Source organism: Cricetulus griseus (assembly GCF_003668045.3).
Source record: "Cricetulus griseus strain 17A/GY chromosome 1 unlocalized genomic scaffold, alternate assembly CriGri-PICRH-1.0 chr1_1, whole genome shotgun sequence".
NCBI lineage: Eukaryota > Metazoa > Chordata > Mammalia > Rodentia > Cricetidae > Cricetulus > Cricetulus griseus.
In genome coordinates, this window is record NW_023276807.1 from 195737715 (window position 1) to 195757864 (window position 20150).

The 20150-nt window shown below is 41.8% G+C and overlaps 1 protein-coding gene across 1 annotated transcript in view; it reads left to right on the forward strand.

The window, feature by feature from the left end:
• Positions 1-5410: 5410 nt before the first annotated feature.
• Positions 5411-20150, forward strand: part of Nlrp2 (NLR family pyrin domain containing 2) — a 59794-nt gene continuing 45054 nt past the window's right edge. The window contains exons 1-2 of the mRNA XM_035453077.1: positions 5411-5431; positions 14978-15236. Coding sequence (XP_035308968.1) covers positions 5411-5431; positions 14978-15236 — 280 coding nt within the window. The remainder of the gene's footprint in view (positions 5432-14977; positions 15237-20150) is intronic.

Here is a 20150-nt window from a genome sequence, read left to right on the forward strand (position 1 = left end):
AGAAAGAAGTGTCCCTTAGAACTGACAGTACCTTCCATCCCTCCTCCCACTACAGTGACTTTAGTGTTAGCCTTCAGAGTAATCCGTATGAGGATGAACTAAAAGCAAAAGATTGGTAACTGAATTAGCAGTCAACTGCAAGGGACAGGGAGTACACACAGGGCCTTGAGAAAGTGTGAGGAAGCTGCAAATAAAGGCAGGATGGAACCAAGCCCAAGGCAAGCCTCCCTGCTGGCCACACCTCAGGTCATCTCACCCCACAGAGCCATCATTTCAGTAGAAGAAAACGACCTAAGATAATTTTATGAGGATGATTGAGGCCCTTAAACAGGAAATGAAAAAAATCCCTTAAAGAAATGGAGGAAAAGCCAAACAAATAATTGGAAGAAATTGACAAATCCCTTAAAGAAAAAGCAATCAAACAAGTGAAGGAAACAATTCAAGACATGAAATCTGAAATAGAGGCAATAAAGATAACACAAAAGGAGGGAAGTCTGGAAATGGAAAATCTGGGTAAATTATCAGGAACCACAAGTGCAAGCATAAACAACAGAATACAAGAGATGAAAGAGAGAATTTCAGGCAAGGAAGAAGTAAATAATGAAATTAAAGACTTCCTAAAATTTAATGAAAATGACTGCACAACATACCCAAACTTATGGGACCCAGTGAAAATAGTGCTAAGAGGAAAGTTCATAGCACTAAATGCCTATATAAAGAATCTGGAAAAATCCCACACTAGTGAATTAACAGAACTGAAAGTGCAAGAACAAAAAGAAGCAAACTCACCCAGAATGAGTAGATGGCAAAAAAATGGTCAAATTGAGGGGTGAAGTCAAAAAAATAGAAACAAAACAATTCAAAGAATCAATAAGATGAAGAGTTGGTTCTTTGAGAAATTCAACAAAATAGACAAACCTTTATCCAAACTAACTAAAAGACAGAGAGAATATCCAAATTAACAAAATCAGAAACAAAAGGGGGACATAACAGCAGACACTGAGAAAATCCAGAGAATCATCAGGTCATACTTCAAAAACCTGTACTCAACAAAATTGGAAAACTTTAAGGAGATGGACAATTTTCTAGATAAGTACCGCATACCAAAATTAAATCAAAAACAGATAATCTATATATACCTATAACATGTAAGGAAATAGAAACAGTTATCAATTGTTTCCCAACAAAAAGAAAAAGCCCAGGTCCAGATGCTTTCAGCACAGAATTGTAGTGTATGTTCAAAGAACTAATACTAATAATATTCCTCAAATTATTCCACACAATAGAAACAAAGGGAACATTGCCAAACTCTTTTTATGAGGCTACAGTTACCCTGATACCCAAACCACACAAAGACATAACTAAGAAAGAGAATTGCACAACAGTTTCTCTCATGAACACAGATGCACAACTACTCAATAAAATACCGGCAAACCCTATCCAAGAACACATCAGAAAAATCATCCACAATGACCAAGTAGGATTCATGTCAGAGATTCAGGGATGGTTCAACATATGAAAATCCATCAATGTAATCCACCATATAAAGAAACTGAAAGAAAAAAAAACATGATAATCTCACTAGATGCTAAAAAAGCATTTGGCAAAATTCAACACCCCTTCATGATAAAGGCCTTGAAGAGAATAGGGATACAAGGAACATATCTAAACATAATAAAGGAAATATACAGTAACCCAAGAGCCAGCATCAAACTAAATGGAGAGAAACTCAAAGCAATCCCACTGAAATCAGGAACAAGACAAGGTTGTCCACTGTCTCCATATCTATTCAATATACACTGCTGTAAAAGAAACTCCACAAAAGAGGCTTTATCTGGCTATAGTGGCACAACCTTTTGTCCTAGCCATGCTAGGATAGCTAGGATAAGGCAGGAGACAATTTAAAGAATATGATGATTGGATGTTACACAGGTATATGCATTGCCATGCTGTTTCATTTAAGGATGCTAAGCAGCCAATTTCAGTATCTGAGCAGTTCCTGGAGTTAGCATCTTATGCATACAAAGGAACAACTATCTGGTTTTTCTAGAAGTATTGGGCAGGGTGCAGGAAGTGTATAACAGCCAGAAGTTAGGGTAAACGGGCTACACACTCCCATTCTCTAGGCTCAGCACAACCACTGCTATCATTAACTCATAATGGTAGTTACCTGCACTGGGCCCACACAAAACCAGCCCAATCAACTCTCAGGGTAGAAAGGGGACTCATAAGGCCCTAAATTTTTTGTTTTAGTTTTTTATTTTTTATATATTTGAATTAGAAACAAGATTGAATTACATGACAATCCCAGTTCCCTTCTCCTTTCTTCCCCTACCACCACCCCCAACTAAAATCCTACCTGTCATATGTCCTTTCTTCTAATCTACACCTGACTCAAAATTTCTGCTTCCTCATGACCTCTGCATCCTTCCTTTTCTTCCCTTCTCACTCTCGTAGCTTCCTCCCCCCTCTTCCCATGTTCTCAATTTGCTCAGGGGATGGTGACCATTTCCCCTTCTCCAGGGGACAAAGTTTGTCTCTTTTGAGTCTTCCTTGTTTACTAGTTTATCTGGCAGTGTGGATTGTAGGCTGGTAATCCTTTAGTCTATGTCTAAAATCCACATATGAGGGAGTACATATCATGTTTGTCTTTTTGTGATTGGGTTACCTTGCTCAGAATGGTTTCTTCGAGTTCCATCCATTTTCCTGCAAATTTCAAGATTCCATTGAATTTTTAACCTCTGTTCTATTGACTATTGATAAAGCTATAGAAATCTCAATAAAGCTTATAGTAATGAATGCTTAAATTTAAAAACCAGAAATATATCAACATGATTACATATCTCAGAATCTTCAGAAAAGAAGTTCAACCCCAAAGTGACAGTAACAAGACATAAAGTTCAAGATGGGAATTAATGAGATAAAAACTAAAACTGAAATCCAATACAACTGATTCTTTGGGGATAGTGGGGAGGTGGACAAATACCTAGCCAAACTGACCAAAAAAGAAGCCCCAATTAGAATCAAAGTAATTTCCTTCCTGCAACTCCTCCCAATCCTCCCTATCTTCCTACCTACTTTTAAAGGGGGAAGGGCATGGAGAGTCCAATAGGATACAGAAGATCATTATAGAGGACATAGAAAGCTTTTACAAACAGGAGAAGTCAAAGCCAGGAACCTAGAAAGAGTACAGGGCATGATAAAGGAATATTGATCCTGCCTCAACGCCATATGCCAGGCTTAGTTGACTCCTCATGGGAGGCCTTACACTCTCTGAGGTGTGGATGGGGGTGAGGGAGAGGTGGTGATGAGCTGGAGGAGGGGAGGGAGGGAGAACTGTTGTTGGTATTAAAATGAATTAGAGCACTGGACGCTCTTACAGAGGACCCGGGTTAAATTCCCAGCATCCATATGGCAGTTCACAACCCTCTAGAACTCCAGTTTCAGTTGGATATGAAGTCCCCTTCTGGCCTCCACATGCACTGTACACACGTTGGGCGTAGTCACACATGGAGACAAAAATGCCCACACAGGAGTGCTGCTAGCAATAAAATGTTTTTAACAACAACAACAAAACCCAACCTGTCAAGACCAGAGTAGTTTTAATCCAAGGATGCAGGGTTTGTCCAACACATACAAATCAATGTAGAGGGATGGAAAGATGTCTTACTGGTTAAGAGCACTTGCTGCTCTTGCTGGAGACCTGGATTCTAGTCCCAGCATCCACTTGGTAGCTCATAACCATCTCTAAGTCCAGTCCCAGAGTACCTGACACCATCTTCTGAGCTCCATAGACACATTCGGGCAAATGATATTGGTATTAAAGTGAATGGAGCCAGGCATTGGTGGCGCACGCCTTTAATCCCAGCACTCTGGAGGCAGGAGCAGGCGGATCTCTGTGAGTTCGAGACCACCCTGGTCTACAAGAGCTAGTTCCAGGACACCCTCTAAAGCCACAGAGAAACCCTGTCTTGAAACACCAAAAAAAAAAGTGAATGGAACCAGAATTCATGTTAAGAAAAAAATAAAGCCAGATTTATAAAGACAAATCCTGTCAGTTTTTCTATGATTATTAATATGTGGAGCCTAGATGTAAAATTATATCTGTGACTACGTGGAAGTCATGAAAATATAAAGGACAGTGTCAGAAATGAGGAAGAGATCTTAAGTGAGGAGGAAAAGAGGGTGAGGGAATTCATGTGAGTTGACGGCAGAAGCTGGGACTAACTAGCAGAGAAAGGAACCAGGTGAAGAGGGTGAGGGGTGGACAGGGAGGAAGAACACTTACAGAGAGAGGTTTATGAGAACAGATCATATGACATTATGATGATTCCATAATGAAACCTATTATCTTGCATGTTAATGGGAAAGATGCATTTTCAAACAAAAAGTTTTAATTGGTATTCAATAGAGCATAGGTCTTTGGAACACCCAGGGATGGCCCATTAACACCTAAGGCAGGTGTAGAGAGCAAGTCCTGGTTTATCTCCATATACAAGAGAGACACAAGATATAAGTCACACTTTTGAGACTTCCCAGTAGGGAAAAATCTAACATACACCACTTGCCTGAAACTTAAAGCAAAGCCATTAATTTTCTAATTCCCATCCTGCCTGTTTGGCCGACCAACAGCTTCTCAGAGAACCAAGCCATGCGAAAAATACAGAGACATGCACACATAAGACAACACACACACACACACACACACACACACACACACACACACACACACACACACACACGTTTAAGCACCTGTGCTTCATCCTTCAAGATTTTGACTTAATTGGCTGGGTTTGTGTGAGTCAGGGTCTTTAGCCAGCACCCCCAGGTGACTCTGATGTGAAGTCCCTTCCCAGACCACCTGAGTTGGGTGGAGTAGGATGCTATGATTTGAAAGTTAAAAGATATAAATTTGATTTTCTAAGAAAAGGTCTCATGTAGTGCAGACTGGCCTTGAAGTAACTATGTTCAAAGATGACTTTGAACCTCTGAAGTGCTGGGATTACAGGCATACATCACCATGCCTGATTTATGAGGTTCTGGGGTGTTGAACCCAAAGCCTTCCACATGCTAGGAAAGCACTTTGAAAACTAGGCTACATCTCACCTATGTGAAACTGAGGGCTTTGAAAATGGTCCCTGTCTTTTTGTAGCATCCACAGTGAGACAACAGGAATATCTTTGGTTAAAATACTTGGCCCTGGTTCCTGAAACCTTTGGGGAACATAAGACAAAGATAAGAAGGCAAGTCTAACTACACTTCAGCTTGGCTTAAGGTGATTTTTGGGATAGGCCCAGACAACCAAAATACTGAAGGGTCATTGCCACATGCCACAGGAACCAATCATGCGTTCAACTTTCAGTCCCCCTTCCACTAGACCTCCATGGAGGGAACGAGGACTGTCACTCAAATGGATCACTGGTGGCCACTGGTATAATCACCCATGCTCACCTAAAGAAGCCTTCATAGAACCACCACTCCAAAGTATGGGGCTCAGAGGGATTTTCTTGTCTGTGAACAAGAATACTCCCACATTACAAGAGATTAGAGTACCCCAGCTACTGGAAAACAAGAGACTCTGGTTGGGGACCTTTAGAAATCTCACCCTGCCTTTTATACCCTGGCCTTCTTCTGGCTGTTATATGTGCCTTCAGAACACCATAACTGGTTGGTAAATGCACACTAATGTGTTTGCCTGGGTTCTGTGAGCCATATAGCAAACTTAACAGCACAGGAGGGTATTGTGGAAGCCTCCAAATTACAGATAGCTAGCTAGTCAGAAATACAGACTGCAGCTTGAGACATGTGATTGATGCTGGAAGTGGGAGAGATAACACAGCTCCTCCATGCTGCCAATATTTCTAGCATTTCTTTTAGAAATAAAATGCTAGCAAAGAATAACACACACATGCACACAGTTGTTTGCAGAAAAATGGGTGCAACTAGAAATAATCAGATTAACATAATTGTATCATTCTCAGAAAGAATAATAATGAGTTTTCTCTTACTTGTGGATCCTTTATAGCTCTATAAATTTGTGTATGTGCTAGTGTCATGAGATGAGAAGTAAAACAAATGGGAAGGTAGTTGGTCATACAGAGTATGTACCAAGAACATTGTATACTTGCATAAAAGTGACCTTACGTAGTCCTATACAATAACAATCAACTGCTAAAAATCCTAAGACTCATCATGGATTCCAACAATCCAAGCTAAAACTAAAATTGAGTCATGCATCTTAAGACAGTAGATGGATATAATGAAACCAAATTGCTCATCTGACTTTTGTGTGTATGTGTGGGTTCAATACAGGGTTTCTCTGTGTAACAGCAATAGCTGTCCTGGAACCAGCTCTGGAGACCAGACTGGCCTGCCTCTGTCTCCTTAGTACTAGGATTATAGGCTAATATTATGACTCAGTAATAGAAAGCTTGCTTAGCATGTGTGAAGCCCTGGGTTCCATTCCCTAGTCTCTCTCTCTCTCTCTCTCTCTCTCTCTCTCTCTCTCTCTCTCTCTCTCTCTCTCACACACACACACACACACACACACACACACACACACACACACACACACACACACACACACACACACACACCAGAAAGCCAAGACTGATATTTTTAGACTGGGTCTCATTTTGTAGCCCAGCTGATGTTAAACTTTAGATCAACTTTATAAATGCTGGGATTACAGGTGTGTATTGCCACACACAATCAGATGTTCATCTTAAATATATGTGTGTGTGTTCATGTAAATCTAGATTCCTGGACCAGTGAGATGGGTTAGGGAGTAATGGTGCTTGTCACCAAACCTGACAACTTGAGTTCAATCCCCTATTCCCAGGACCCACATAATGAAAGAAGATAACTACTCCCACAGGTTGATGTCTGACTAGCTGTGTGCAACATAGTGTATGCACACACACACACACACACACACACACACACACACACACACACACACACACACAGAGAGAGAGAGAGAGAGAGAGAGAGAGAGACAAATAAATGTGATAAAATTTAATAAATCTAGATTTCTATAAGAGAGCAAACACAATTACTTGCCATTCTTCCCCCCAATACCCCAATAACCATTTCTTGTCTTTTCCCCTCTCAAGTCCCCTTTGACTTCCATTGCTCTTTAATATCTGACAGCTATCTGACCTAAAAACAGACTCTTGGGGCATTAGCGCTGTGAAACAACACCCACTCTCCATATACTCTAGAATGGATAAGTCTAACTACAATCAAAATTGCAAACAACTGGTGTAGTTAGGAAAAGCATGGGGCTGGGAGTGGAGGATGGTCTCCACCCATCCCTTCCTAGATAGAAAGTTCTCAGTGGTTGGATTGATTACCAGGGGCCAATCATGGAGCTTGGGTGGGAATGCAACCACTTTTAAGAGTGCATTCCTACACCTGTAGCACCGGCAGCCTGAGTAGATGCTGGCCTTGGAGAGGTGAGCCACAGTCCATAAGCTATTTACTCTTTTGGGGGAATGTCTCTGTGATTTCCTCCCCCCTTTCTGTGTATATTTGGATGTCTTGCCAGGAAGAATTATGAGGTGTGGAGTTTGCACTCAGATTTCATTCTTTGAAATGGGGTCTTGTGTAGCCCAGGCTGGCCTTCAATTTGCCCTATAGCTGAGGATGTCTTTGAACTGATCCCCCTGCCTCTAACTCTAGCATGCTGAAATTACAGGCTTATACCCGTACTCAATTTATGCAGCATTTTGTGCATGATAGGCAAGCACTTGATAAACTAAACCTCATCCCCAGTGCTCAGAACTTCTCTGTGCAAAGGTTGTAGTGGGCTTGAGGGAACCCTCCTCAATGACTCTTTCTAAGACTTCCAACAGCTTTACCTCTGCTGGAACCCAGGTCCAGGATAAAGTCAATGGCTCACAGACTCAGAGACAGGTATTATGTTGAGTACTGCAAGAGTGTAGTGCCAGAGTGCCGTTCTGTTTTGAGGGGATTTAGATCACAGACATAACAAAACTACAACACCTGAGTCTACCAGGTGTCATGCCTAACAGGGAGTTGAGTCTGCAAAATGCTGTGGTTTTGTTCTGAGGGACCCCTCTCCCCTTTTCTCCTTTTCTTACCCCCTACTGTTTTGGGGCAGGATCTTGATGTAGTCCAGGTTAGCCTCAAACTCAAGGCAATCCTCCTGTCTTAGCCTCTTGAGTACTGGACTTACAGACAAGATCCACCATGCCTGGCTAAGCATCTCCCCTTAACAGAGGATATCACACTTTGTTTATAGAGGTGATGTAACATTATAAAGTCATTTTAGTTTAGCTTCAGGATTAAATCTATGATTATCTACCCAGTTACTGTTGCATAAGATTTACATTTGTCTCCTGGATGCATGTGTAATCCTCTCTGTCATTCAATGTATTTCCAGATCAGATTTTAAGTGCCTCCTTAAACACACTGAGATTCATTTAAGCAAGTGTAACTTTCCACTTAAATTGTGGGTATTTGATTCACCTGGGCACAGAAGCCAGCACTGAGCCCAGCCTAAGTAGCAGGTGTAATTTACCCAACCATCCCAGAAGGATTCCTCAGGAGGCCAACATAGGGAGCTGCCCTACTTCCCAACGCCCTGTCAACAGCCAGTTGACACAGGAGAGAGGGAAGCAGCAGTTTGGGCATCATAGCTTGGAGGTCTTAGTGAGCTTTCATATCAACTCAAGTCTGTACCACATACCTCTGCACGATGCAGACAGCCACCCAGTACACCCTCACACACCCTTGCACAGCCACCTTTGTTTCTCTGTAGTATTTTTGCAGGGAAGGCATTTGGTAAGGACAGGGACAGGTTAAATTTAGGGACCTGGTCAGAAGGCAAAGAAAGACCTTCTCACTTATGTCACAGAGAATAATATTGAATGATGGTCTATTGGGTACAAAATTCCAGTTATTTAGGGTAAGAAAGTCCTGGGACTCAATATACAATGTAGTGATTACACTTACTATGTGGAAATTTTCTTTAAATACGATTATTATATTGTATTTTAAATGTTCTTATCACAAAACTATAACTTCTTTTAATGGAAAAATTCATTGTCTTCAACGGAATCTCATTGGGTATAGAAACCCCACTTAAGGGCAGGCCAGAGATGGCCAACACAAAAACAAACTCATGGTAGCTTGGGAGGCTTCTAAAAAGAAGCTTTTGTTTTATTTTGTTTTTTTTTTTTGCAGATCTTTTGCTTATAGACTATGGTTTCTAGTTTTTGTGATTTTTTTTTAATGAGATTTCTGTGTTCTAATGTGCCTGTCTCTGCATCTGTCGGTTTCTTATGTATTTTCTTTGGCTTTGTTTTGTTCTATTCTGGTTTTATTTTTATTTTATTTTATATTAATCTTCATGTTTTTATTTTACAAGCGCTTGCTTCTTTCCTAATGAGAGAGAAAGGAAGGGTATGGGTTTTTGTGGGTTGGGAAGTGGGAAGAATCTGGGAGGAGTTGGGAGAGGGGAACCCATGATCAGAATATATTTTATGGGAAATATAGTTTCCATTTTCAAAAGATAATTCAAATATACTTGGAATGTCCTTACTACAAAACTATTTTGAGGCCATGGGCATGTTCAGCAATTTGGTTATAATATTCCAGTTTATATGTATATTCAACCACATATTACAACTTGAATGTTACATTTTTTTCAATGTTTTCTTTTTTATATTTTTTATTAATTCAAGTTAGGGAACAGGCTTGTTTCACATGTAAGTCCCTTCTCCCTCTCCCTCCCCTCACCCCCACCCCTCCTCCACCACCTCCAACCTACCCACCACCCCATCCACCCACCACTCCCCAGGCAGTGTAGGGCCCTCAACAGGGGCTCTGCAAAGCCCACCAAATATTCCTGTGCTGGGCCTGGGCCCTTCCCCATGTGTCCTGTGCTGGGCCTGCGCCCTTCCCCATGTGTCCAGAGCCAGAGAGTATCGCTTCACATGGGATGGGCTCTCAAAGTCCCTTCTTACACCAGGGAAAAATGCTAATCCACTTCCAGAGACTCCCTGGAGTGCAGAGGCCTCCTTATTGGCATTCATGTTCAGGGGGCTGGATCAGTCTTGTACTGGCCTCCCAGATAGCATCTGGGGTCGATATGCTTTCCCTTGTTCAGGCCAACTGTTTCTGTGGATTTCTCAAACCTGGTACAGACCCCTTTGATCTTCATTCCTCCCTCTCTTCAACTAGGTTCCAGATTTCAGCGAAGTGTATTTCTGTGGATGTCTGTCTCTGCTTCCATCAGCCACTGGATGAGGGCTCTAGGATGGCATAAAGAGTTGTCATCAATCTCATTTTAGGGGAAGGGCTTTTAGGTTATCCTCTCTTCCATTGCCTGGATTGTCAGATCGTGTCATCCTTGTAGGTCTCTGGAAATCTTCCTAGTTCCAGATCTCTTCTCGGACCTATAGTGGCTCCCTCTAGTATGGTATCTCTCATCCTTCTCTCTTTCATCTATTCTTCCCCCTACTCAATATCTCTGCTCCTCCATTTCCTCTCCTCTACTCCTCTTCTTGTGCTCTTATTGTAGCAGCACCCTCTCCCATACACTCATGCTCCCCATTAGCTCAGGAGTTCATGCCACTTCCCATTCCTGGGGTCTATTTATCCCTTAGAGTCCTTCATGATTCCTAGTTTCTTTGGTGAAGAGGATTATAGGCTGGTAAACCTTTGCTCTATGTCTAAAATTCATATATGAGTGAGTACATACCATGTTTGTCTTTTTGTGACTGGGTTACCTCACTCAGGATGGTTTCTTCTAGTTCCATCCATTTGCCTGCGAATTTCAAGATTCCATTGCTTTTTTCTGCTGAGTAGTACTCCATTGTATAAATGTACCACATTTTCTCTATCCATTCTTCAGTTGAGGGGCATCTAGGTTGCTTCCAGGTTCTGGCTATTACAAACAATGCTGCTATGAACATGGTTGAACATATGTCCTTGTTGTATGAACATGCACTATTTGGGTATATACCCAAGAGAGGAATGGCTGGATCTTGAGGTAGATTGATTCCCATTTTTCTGAGCAACCTCCATACTGATTTGCAGAATGGTCTTACAAGTTCACACTCCCACCAGCAATGGAGGAGTGTTCCTTCTTCTCCGCATCCTCTCCAGCATAGGTTGTCATTGGTATTTTTGATTTTAGCCTTTTTGACAGGTGTGAGGTGGCATCTCAGAGTTGAGTTGCATTTCTCTTATGGCCAAGGATTTTGAGCACTTAAGTGTCTTTCAGCCATTTCAGATTCCTCTGTTGAAAATTCTCTGTTTAGTTCTGCACCCCACTTTTGAATTTCATTGTTTGGTGTTTTGGTGGCTAGCTTCTTGAGCTCTATTTTGGAAATCAGCCCTCTGTCAGATGTGGGTTTGGTGAAGATCTTTTCCCATTCTGTGGGTGGTCGTTTTGTCTTACTGACTGTGTCCTTTGCCTTACAGAAGCTTCTCAGTTTCAGGAGGTCCCATTTATTAATTGCAGATCTCAGTGTCTGTGCTCCTGGCATGAGGTTCAGGAATCAGTCTCCTGTGCCAATTTGTTCAGGTGTAATTCCCACTTTCTCTTCTAGAAGATTCAGTGTGGCTAGATTTATGCTGAGATCTTTGATCCATTTGCACTTAAATTTTGTGCATGGTGACAGGTATGGATCAATCTGCAATCTTTTGCATGTCCGAATCCAATTGTGCCAGCACCATTCGTTGAAGATGCTATCTTTTTTCCATTGTATAGATTTAGCACCTTTGTCAAAAATAAGTTGTCCGTAGGTGCATGGGTTAATATCTGGGTTTTCAGTTTGTTTCCATTGGTCTATCTGTGTATTCTTGTGCCAATACCAAGCTGTTTTAAGAACTATGGCTCTATAGTAGAGCTTGAAGTCAGAGATGGTGATGCCTCCAGAAGATCTTTTATTGTAAAGAGTTGTTTTGGCTATCCTCAGTTTATTTTTCCATATAAAGTTGAGTATTGTTCTTTCAATGTCTGTGAAAAACTGTGTTGGGATTTTGTGGGGATTGCATTGAATCTGTAGATTGCTTTTGGTAGGATTGGCATTTTTACTATGTTAATTCTGCCTATCCAAGAGCATGGGAGATCTTTCCAATTTCTGGTATCTTCTTTAATTTCTTTCTTTAAAGTCTCAAAGTTCTTATTGTACAGGTCTTTCACTTTTTTGGTTAGTGTTACCCCCAGATATTTTATGTTGCTTGTGGATATTGTGAAACGTGATGTTTCCATGATTTCTTTCTCATTGGGTTTATCATCTGTATACAGTAGGGCTACAGATTTTTTGAGTTAATTTTGTATTCTGCTACCTTGCTAAAGGTGTTTATCAGCTGTAGGAGTTCCCTGGTAGAGTTTTTCAGGTCACTAATGTAGACTATCATGACATCTGCAAATAGTGAAAGTTTGACTTCTTCCTTTCCAATTTGTATCCCTTTGATCCCCTGTTCTTGTCTTATTGCTGTAGCTAGAACTTCAAGTACAATATTGAAGAGGTATGGAGAGAGTGGACAGCCTTGTCTTGTTCCTGATTTTAGAGGAAAAGCTTCGAGTTTCTCTCCATTTAGTTTGATGTTGGCTATTGGTTTTGTGTATATTGAGTTTATCATGTTTAGATATGTTCCTGTTATTCCTGTTCTCTTCAAGATCTTTATCATGAAGGGATGTTGGATTTTGTCAAAGGCTTTTTCAGCATGTAGTGAGATGATAATGTGGTTTTTCTTTTTCAGTTTGTTTATATGGTGGATTACAATGATGGATTTTTGTATGTTGAACCATCCTTGCATCCCTGGGATGAAGCCTACTTGATCATGGTTGATGATTTTTCTGATATGTTCTTGGATTGGGTTCGACAATATTTTATTGAGTATTTTAGCATCGATGTTCATGAGGGATATCGGTCTGTAGTTCTCTTTCTTATTCTTATCTTTGTGTGACTTGGGTATCAAAGTGATTGTAGCCTCATAGAAAGAGTTTGGCAATATCCCATCTGCTTCTATTGTTCGGAACAGTTTGAGGAGTACTGGTATCAGCTCTTGTTTGAATTTCTGGTAGAATTCTGCAGTGAAGCCATCTGGCCCTGGGCTTTTTTTGGTTGGGAGGCTTTTGATGACTGCTTCTATTTCATTAAGGGTTATGGGTCGATTTAAACTGTTTATCTGATCTTGGTTTAATTTTGGTAAGTGGTATTTATCCAGAAAGGTGTCCATTTCCATTAGATTTTCAAATTTTGTGGAGTACAGGTTTTCAAAGTATGACCTGAAGATTCTCGGGATTTCCTCAGTGTCTGTTGTTATATCCCCCTTTTAGTTTCATATTTTGTTAATTAGCATGCTCTCTCTGCCTTTTGGTTACTTTGGCTAGAGGTTGTCTATCTTCTCAAAGAATCAACTCTTTGTTTCATTGATTCTATGTAATGTTTTCCTAGTTTCTACTTTATTGATTTCAGCTCTCAGGTTGATTATTTCCTGGCGTCTACTCCTCCTTGGTGAGTTTGCTTCTTTTTGCTCTAAAGCTTTCAGTTGTTCTGTCAATTCTCTAATGTGACATTCCTCCAGTTTCTTCATGTGGGCATTTAGTGCTATGAACTTCCCTCTTAGCAGTGCTTTCAGAGTATCCCATAAGTTTGGGTATGTTGTGTCTGCATTCTCATTAGATTCTGGGAAGTCTTTAATTTTTTTTATTTCTTCCTCAACCCAGGAATGGTGCAATTGGGTGTTGTTCATTTTTCAAGAGTATGCAGGTTTTCTGCCATTCATATTGTTGCTGAATTCTAGCTTTAATGCATGGTGATCTGATAAGATACAGGGGGTTATTTCAATTCTTTTGTAACTATGGAGGTTTCCTTTGTTGCCTACTATGTGGTCAATTTTAGAGAAGGTGCCATGTGGCGCTGAGAAAAAGATATATTCTTTTGAGTTTGGATGGAATGCTCTATAAATATCCGTTAACCCCTGTTGGGTCATAACTTCTTTCAGATCCTTTGTTTCTTTGTTAAGTTTCTGTCTGGTGGTCCTGTCTAGTGGCATAAGGGTGGGGGGTGTTGAAGTCTCCTACTATAAGTGTGTGTGGTTTTATGTGTGGTTTGAGCTTTAGTAATGTTTCTTTCACAAATGTGGGTGCCTTCTTATTTGGGGCATAGATGTTCAGGATTGAGACTTCATCTTAATGGACTTTTCCTGTGATGAGTATGAAATGCCCTTCATCTCTTTTGATTTTAGTTTAAAGTCCAAAGTCCAATTTGTTAGATATTAGGATTGCTACACCAGCTTGTTTCTTGAGACCATTTGATTGGAAAATCTTTTCCCATCCTTTTACTCTGAGGTATCGCCTGTCTTTGAAGTTGAGGTGTGTTTCTTGTAAACAGCAGAAGGATGGATTCTGTCTTCGTATCCATTCTGTTAGCCTATATCTTTTTATGGGTAAGTTAAGACCATTGACATTTAGGGATATTAATGTCCATTGTTTGTTGGTTCTTGTTTGTTTTGGATTTATTGTTGGTGGTGTCATTGTGTGTGGATTTCCCCCTCCTACTAAGCTCAGTCTTAATGCATGGGAGAGGGGCTGGGCCCTGCCCTTCCCCAACCTATGTTGACTCCTCATGGGAGCCCTTACCTATGAGGAGGAGTGTACTGGTGGTGGGCCAGGGAAGAGGTAAGAGAGGGTGAGAGGAGGTGGGAGGGAGAACTGTGGTTAGAATGTAAAATGAAATAAAAAAAAAACTGGAAAAGTCTTGCAAGGGACAAAGACTCATCTTAAATTAAGCCAAGGATTGGAACTCTATGTGAAATTAAGTACTACTGGGAATTTGCTCTTGAAGGAGCAGAATTGACTGTGTTGAAAGCTCTGCCATGGCACCAAGGTCACCAGTGAGAAAGCTGACCCTTTCCATTTCTTCCCATAGTTCTGTTGAGCTCAAACTTCAGATCTTACCTGTGGCTCAGGATGGGAAATCCCAGTCAGCAGCAGTTCAATCTGAAGGACATCCTGAAAAGCCTGAACCGGGATGATTTGGACAATTTCAAGTGTGTCCTAAAGAACATGTCTCTGCCACGTACATTGAAACAGATCCCCCAGATCATACTGGACATGGCTGATGGAGTTCATCTGGCAGAAATTCTCCATGAGTACTGCCCTAGTGGTTGGGTAGAGACAGTCACCATGGAAATCTTTCAGATGATAAACCGTGAGGATCTAGCTGATTTAGTAATGGAACAACTCAAAGGTAAGCAGAGACCATTCCATACTGTGTCCTACAAAAGAAGAATTATCTTAAAGTTTCTGAACATGTAGAAATAGGTCAGACATGATGGATAGCCCCTGAAATCCCAGGGCTGGGGTGGTAGGGGCAAAAGGATTGTTTTGTGTTTTAGGCCAGCCTATGCTATATGATAAGTCACTGTCTCAAAAATAGGATGCTAAGGAGACAGCATGAAGACATAAATACCTGACTTTGATCCTCAGAATTCATCATTTTTTTTCAAAATGCCAAGCATTATAGCATGTATAATAACCCTAACACTGGAGAGGTGAAGATAGGAAGATCCCTGGGGCCAGTCTGCCTAGCCTACTTGCTGTTGAGCTCCTGACCAATCGGTGACTCTGCCTCAGAAATCAAGGTGTATGGTGCCTGATTAGCAAAACTCAAGGTTGTCCATTTGCCCATACACACACAAACTCACACACCCACACTATCTCACACACACAGGCTTTCATGCTCTGATTCTCACTCTGTCCCTCTGTCTCCCACTCTGTCCCACTCCCTCGTTCTCTCACTGTCGTTCTCTCACTGTCGTTCTCTCACTGTCGTTCTCTCACTGTCGTTCTCTCACTGTCGTTCTCTCACTGTCGTTCTCTCACTGTCGTTCTCTCACTGTCGTTCTCTCACTGTCGTTGTGCTCGCTTGCTTGCTCGCTCTCTCTCTCTCTCGCTCGCTCGTTTTCTCTCTCTCGCTCACTCGCTCGCTCGTTTTCTCTCTCTCGCTCACTCGCTCGCTCGTTTTCTCTCTCTTGCTCGCTCGCTCGTTTTCTCTCTCGCTCGCTCGCTCGCTTGCTCATTTTCTCTCTCTTGCTCGCTCGCTCGTGTTCTCTCTCTTGCTCGTGTTCTCTCTCTCGCTCGCTCACTCGCTCGCTCACTCGCTCTCGCTCGCTCGCTCGTTTTCTCTCTCTCTCGCTCGCTCGCTCGTTTTCTCTCTCTCGCTCGCTCGCTCGCTCGTTTTCTCTCTCTCTCGCTCGCTCGCTCGTTTTCTCTCTCTCTCGCTCGCTCGCTCGTTTTCTCTCTCTCTCGCTCGCTCGTTTTCTCTCTCGCTCGCTCGCTCGTTTTCTCTCTCTCGCTCGCTCGCTCGTTCTCTCTCTCGCTCGCTCACTCGCTCGTGTTCTCTCTCTCGCTCGCTCGTGTTCTCTCTCTCGCTCGCTCGTGTTCTCTCTCTCGCTCGCTCGTGTTCTCTCTCTCGCTCGCGCGCTCTCTCGCTGACTGAGATCCGCCTGCCTTGCCTCCTGAGTGCCGGGATTAAAGGTGTGCACCATCCACGCCTGGCCAGAAAACATTTTTTTAAAGAAAATGCCGAAATAGAATTGAATTTATAAAGGCTGCCTATTTGGACAACAAATGCTACAGTTTAAGTATAGGGAACACCTGTCTGGTTTGTATTGCCCTTCCAAGGTCTATTAGGGTGTTACATATCTACCAAGACCCCTTCTCACAGTCTTCTTAAATTGATACTATTTTTATAACATTTATGATCCCATTTTTTTGTTTTTCTGAGTCTCCGTTTTGTGATTTTTAAAAAATTAGTATGTATATTTTAATGGTGCTTTTGAGAAAGAAAGAAGTAGAAGACATTTGCATCTTTCAGACCCCAGACCCCAGAGGGGTTACAACTTTCTCTCTCTGGGTTGACTCTTAGGGGGAGGTAACAAGTTGCTTTCTGATTGTATTTGAGGTTTGTCCTACAGAAGGGATCTCATCTCTGGTTTTGAGCTCATGGGAGGGAGAGAGTGGGTAGAGAGGGAGAGGGAGGGGAGGAGCATGCTTTCTTGTGAGTTCAGGCTTGTGCATGCCACAGCCACATCTGGAGTTAAGAGGACAGCATCAGGTGTTAATCCTGTCCTTTCTCCTGATGGGAGGTGGGTCTCTTGTTCTTTGCTGCTGTGCTCCAGGATAGATGAGTCATTAGCTCCCAGAGAGTCTCCTGTCTCTACCTCCAACCTCCAGGGGAGTGCTGGGCTTCCAGATGTTCTCTACCATGTCCAGCTTTCTGTGGACTTCTTGGTGTGCAAACTGAGACCCTCACACCTTGACACCAAGAGTTCTACCCACCAAACCTTCTCTCTGGCTCCATAAATCACCTATGCATGACCTAATGTTTAGCTTCAAATCCTTCTTTCATCGAGACCCACACTATCCTGTTCTGTGTTTATTCATTCCAGACTCCAGGAAGTTCCTCTATAAGGCTTGTTAATGCCTTTAGGAATGACCTTATGTGCCCCTGTTGCTCATACCATGGAACAGCACATGCTGTGTACACTTTGGTCAGTGGTGGGATACATAGGATGGTGGTCCCATAAGATTATCATGGGACTGAAAACTTCTCTCAGACGACATCAGAGACATTTTAACATAGCAGTACAAAGAGTACCTCATGTGTTAGAGGTGGTTCTGGTGCATGTAAACCGATAATACTGCTAATAGAATTAAAATATAGAATGTACACTTATGCACAGTGCCATGGCACTTGGTAATGAATTCATCATCTTATTCATTTTATCCCTGCAGTAGATACCTTCTTCCTAGAAAAGGGTATGCTCTGGCATAAGTAAACCTGTATGTCCATGTGTACAGAGGTATGTTGCAGAAGCCAGAGGTCAATGCCTACTGTCTTCTGTTGCTCTCCACCTTATTCCTCTGTTTTTATTTATTATTCTCAGTTTGTTATTCCTAGAGAAATTTCCTATATTATGATCACATCTACCCTGTCACCCAAACTTCTCCCAGATTCATCTGCCATTCCTCACACACTCAAATTATGCCCTTCTTTTAACATATCAAACACAGCTTGTGCTAGCCACATACTCTGAAATATATGGTCTCCCACTGTAACATGATGAACCTACCAGGAGCCACGCTCTTAAGAAAATTAGTTCTGTCTCCCCTCAGCTATCAACCACTAACTGCTTCTTAGCTAGAGGCAGAATGCTGTATTCATCTCTCCTCTCCCTGCTGGATTTTGTCTAACCCGAGTCTTTGATTCTGCCTCCACCACAGTGAATTCATATGCAACTGCCCTGCTCTGTCCAGAAAACATTTTTCACCCACTAACTATGATTCTATCAAACTTCCCACCTCTTCTCTTGCAATGATCCCTAAGCCTTGGGAGGGAAAGGGTTTGATAATAGGTGACCTATGTAGGAATGAGCAGTCTTATTCTCTGTGCCTTAGTTACTTGTTCTGTATCAGTTACCATCCACTACAAGAAGCTTCTCTGTTAAGGGTTGACTACTGTGTTAATCTATGTCATTTTCTATGCACTAATGTCATTTTCTGAAATGAAGTCTGGAGTTGCCAGTTTGGCTAAACTGTCCAGTGAGTCCCTGGGATCCTCCTGTCTCCATCTCCCCAACACTGGGATTACATACAGATGTGTGCTTCTGCACCATAAATAGGGGATTCGAACCTGTTTCTCCATCCTTTCCCAGCATGCACTTTAGCAACTGCATGCACTTCCTCAGCACCTTATAAAACTTCTGTAAAGTGATTTGCAATATTATTGGTAGTAAGGAACTGGTGCAGATGTTGCCAGGTTCTTGACCTTCTACCCAAAGAATTAAAAATAGGGGCTCGTACAGATTTGCAAAATAAGCAAGATGACTGTAGTCGAAACAAAGCAATAGTGTGAGATAATACAGAGGAATGAAGCATCCAGATTGACAGCAGGCAACACGAGTGTTCAAGAGCCCTAATTTTTTTCTCATGGCTTCCTTTTATGGGGCTGGAGAGAAAGAGTTGCTGGTTACTAAGGGGTTTGAGTGGTTCTCTGCTTTGATAGATTAGCTCATGTTTGTTTTTCCTACTGTCTATTCCCCTTAACAGAATGCATCTGATTATAATCCTATGCATGCCCATTTACATAGTGGCATTTGATGATAAATAGGGAATTCTCCCTAAAAGATAACTATTAGAGGACAAAGTTTTGCCTCCCTGCTTATGCAACAAAAAACCTGTTCAGGCCAAATCAGGCTTTCTAACCTTCACACCTAGGTATACACTTGAATAGAGACTGCATAAATTTTATTATCTAGGGTAAGAAATCTTCTTGTTCAGATGTGGTAATGCATAGCCTGATACAGGTAGGGGGCAGAGGTTTCTGAGGCTGCAGAGTAAAGTGTCTGGAGGAAGGTGTATTTAAATAGTACTTTCAGGTAAAGGATCTATCCACACAAGGGCATCACTACAGAGTGAGGTATGCATAATTCAAAAGTAAATGGGGCTCTCGGGGCACACTAGACTATCTTCTAGATTTGCCTGCCTCCATGTTACAATAGAAGTAGCCTTGACTGTCTCATGTGGAACTATTAAATCTCTTGATTACATCAAGAGACTGTTTTATATGATTGGCTTGCAACTGCAAGACTCATGTGAGAATAGTCCCTGGTATACCAGATCCCACAAAACAACCTAATGATGCATTTCTCCAGATGAATCCCCAGCTAAGCAACCCATGAATGCCTCTTAAGCTGTGTTCGAATTCTCTTACCTGGAAAGGAATATCACTACAATTCAAAAGCTGATGTACTTCCATTTATGCATTCAGTGTCTCCTTAACATTCTCTTTGAATAATCTGGGTACAAAATGCTGATGCGTGTTGGTTAAAGTTATGCTGTCTCCAAGCCCTACTGTCTCCAGGTCATGGCTTTCATATAATGACAAATGAAAGATGTCTCTCTTTCAGGTAACATAGGCACATCAGATCCCAGGCAGGTAAAGGAATACGGAGCTGAAAGTCCAGGTTAGTTTTACAACATTCACTGTTAATGTAAGGTAAGCAAAGCCCACCTCCTCCTTCCCCACTCCTTCTGAAACTCCAATATCTCCCCTATCATGTTTCCTCTACCATTTTGTTTTGATAGCTTCATACATGAG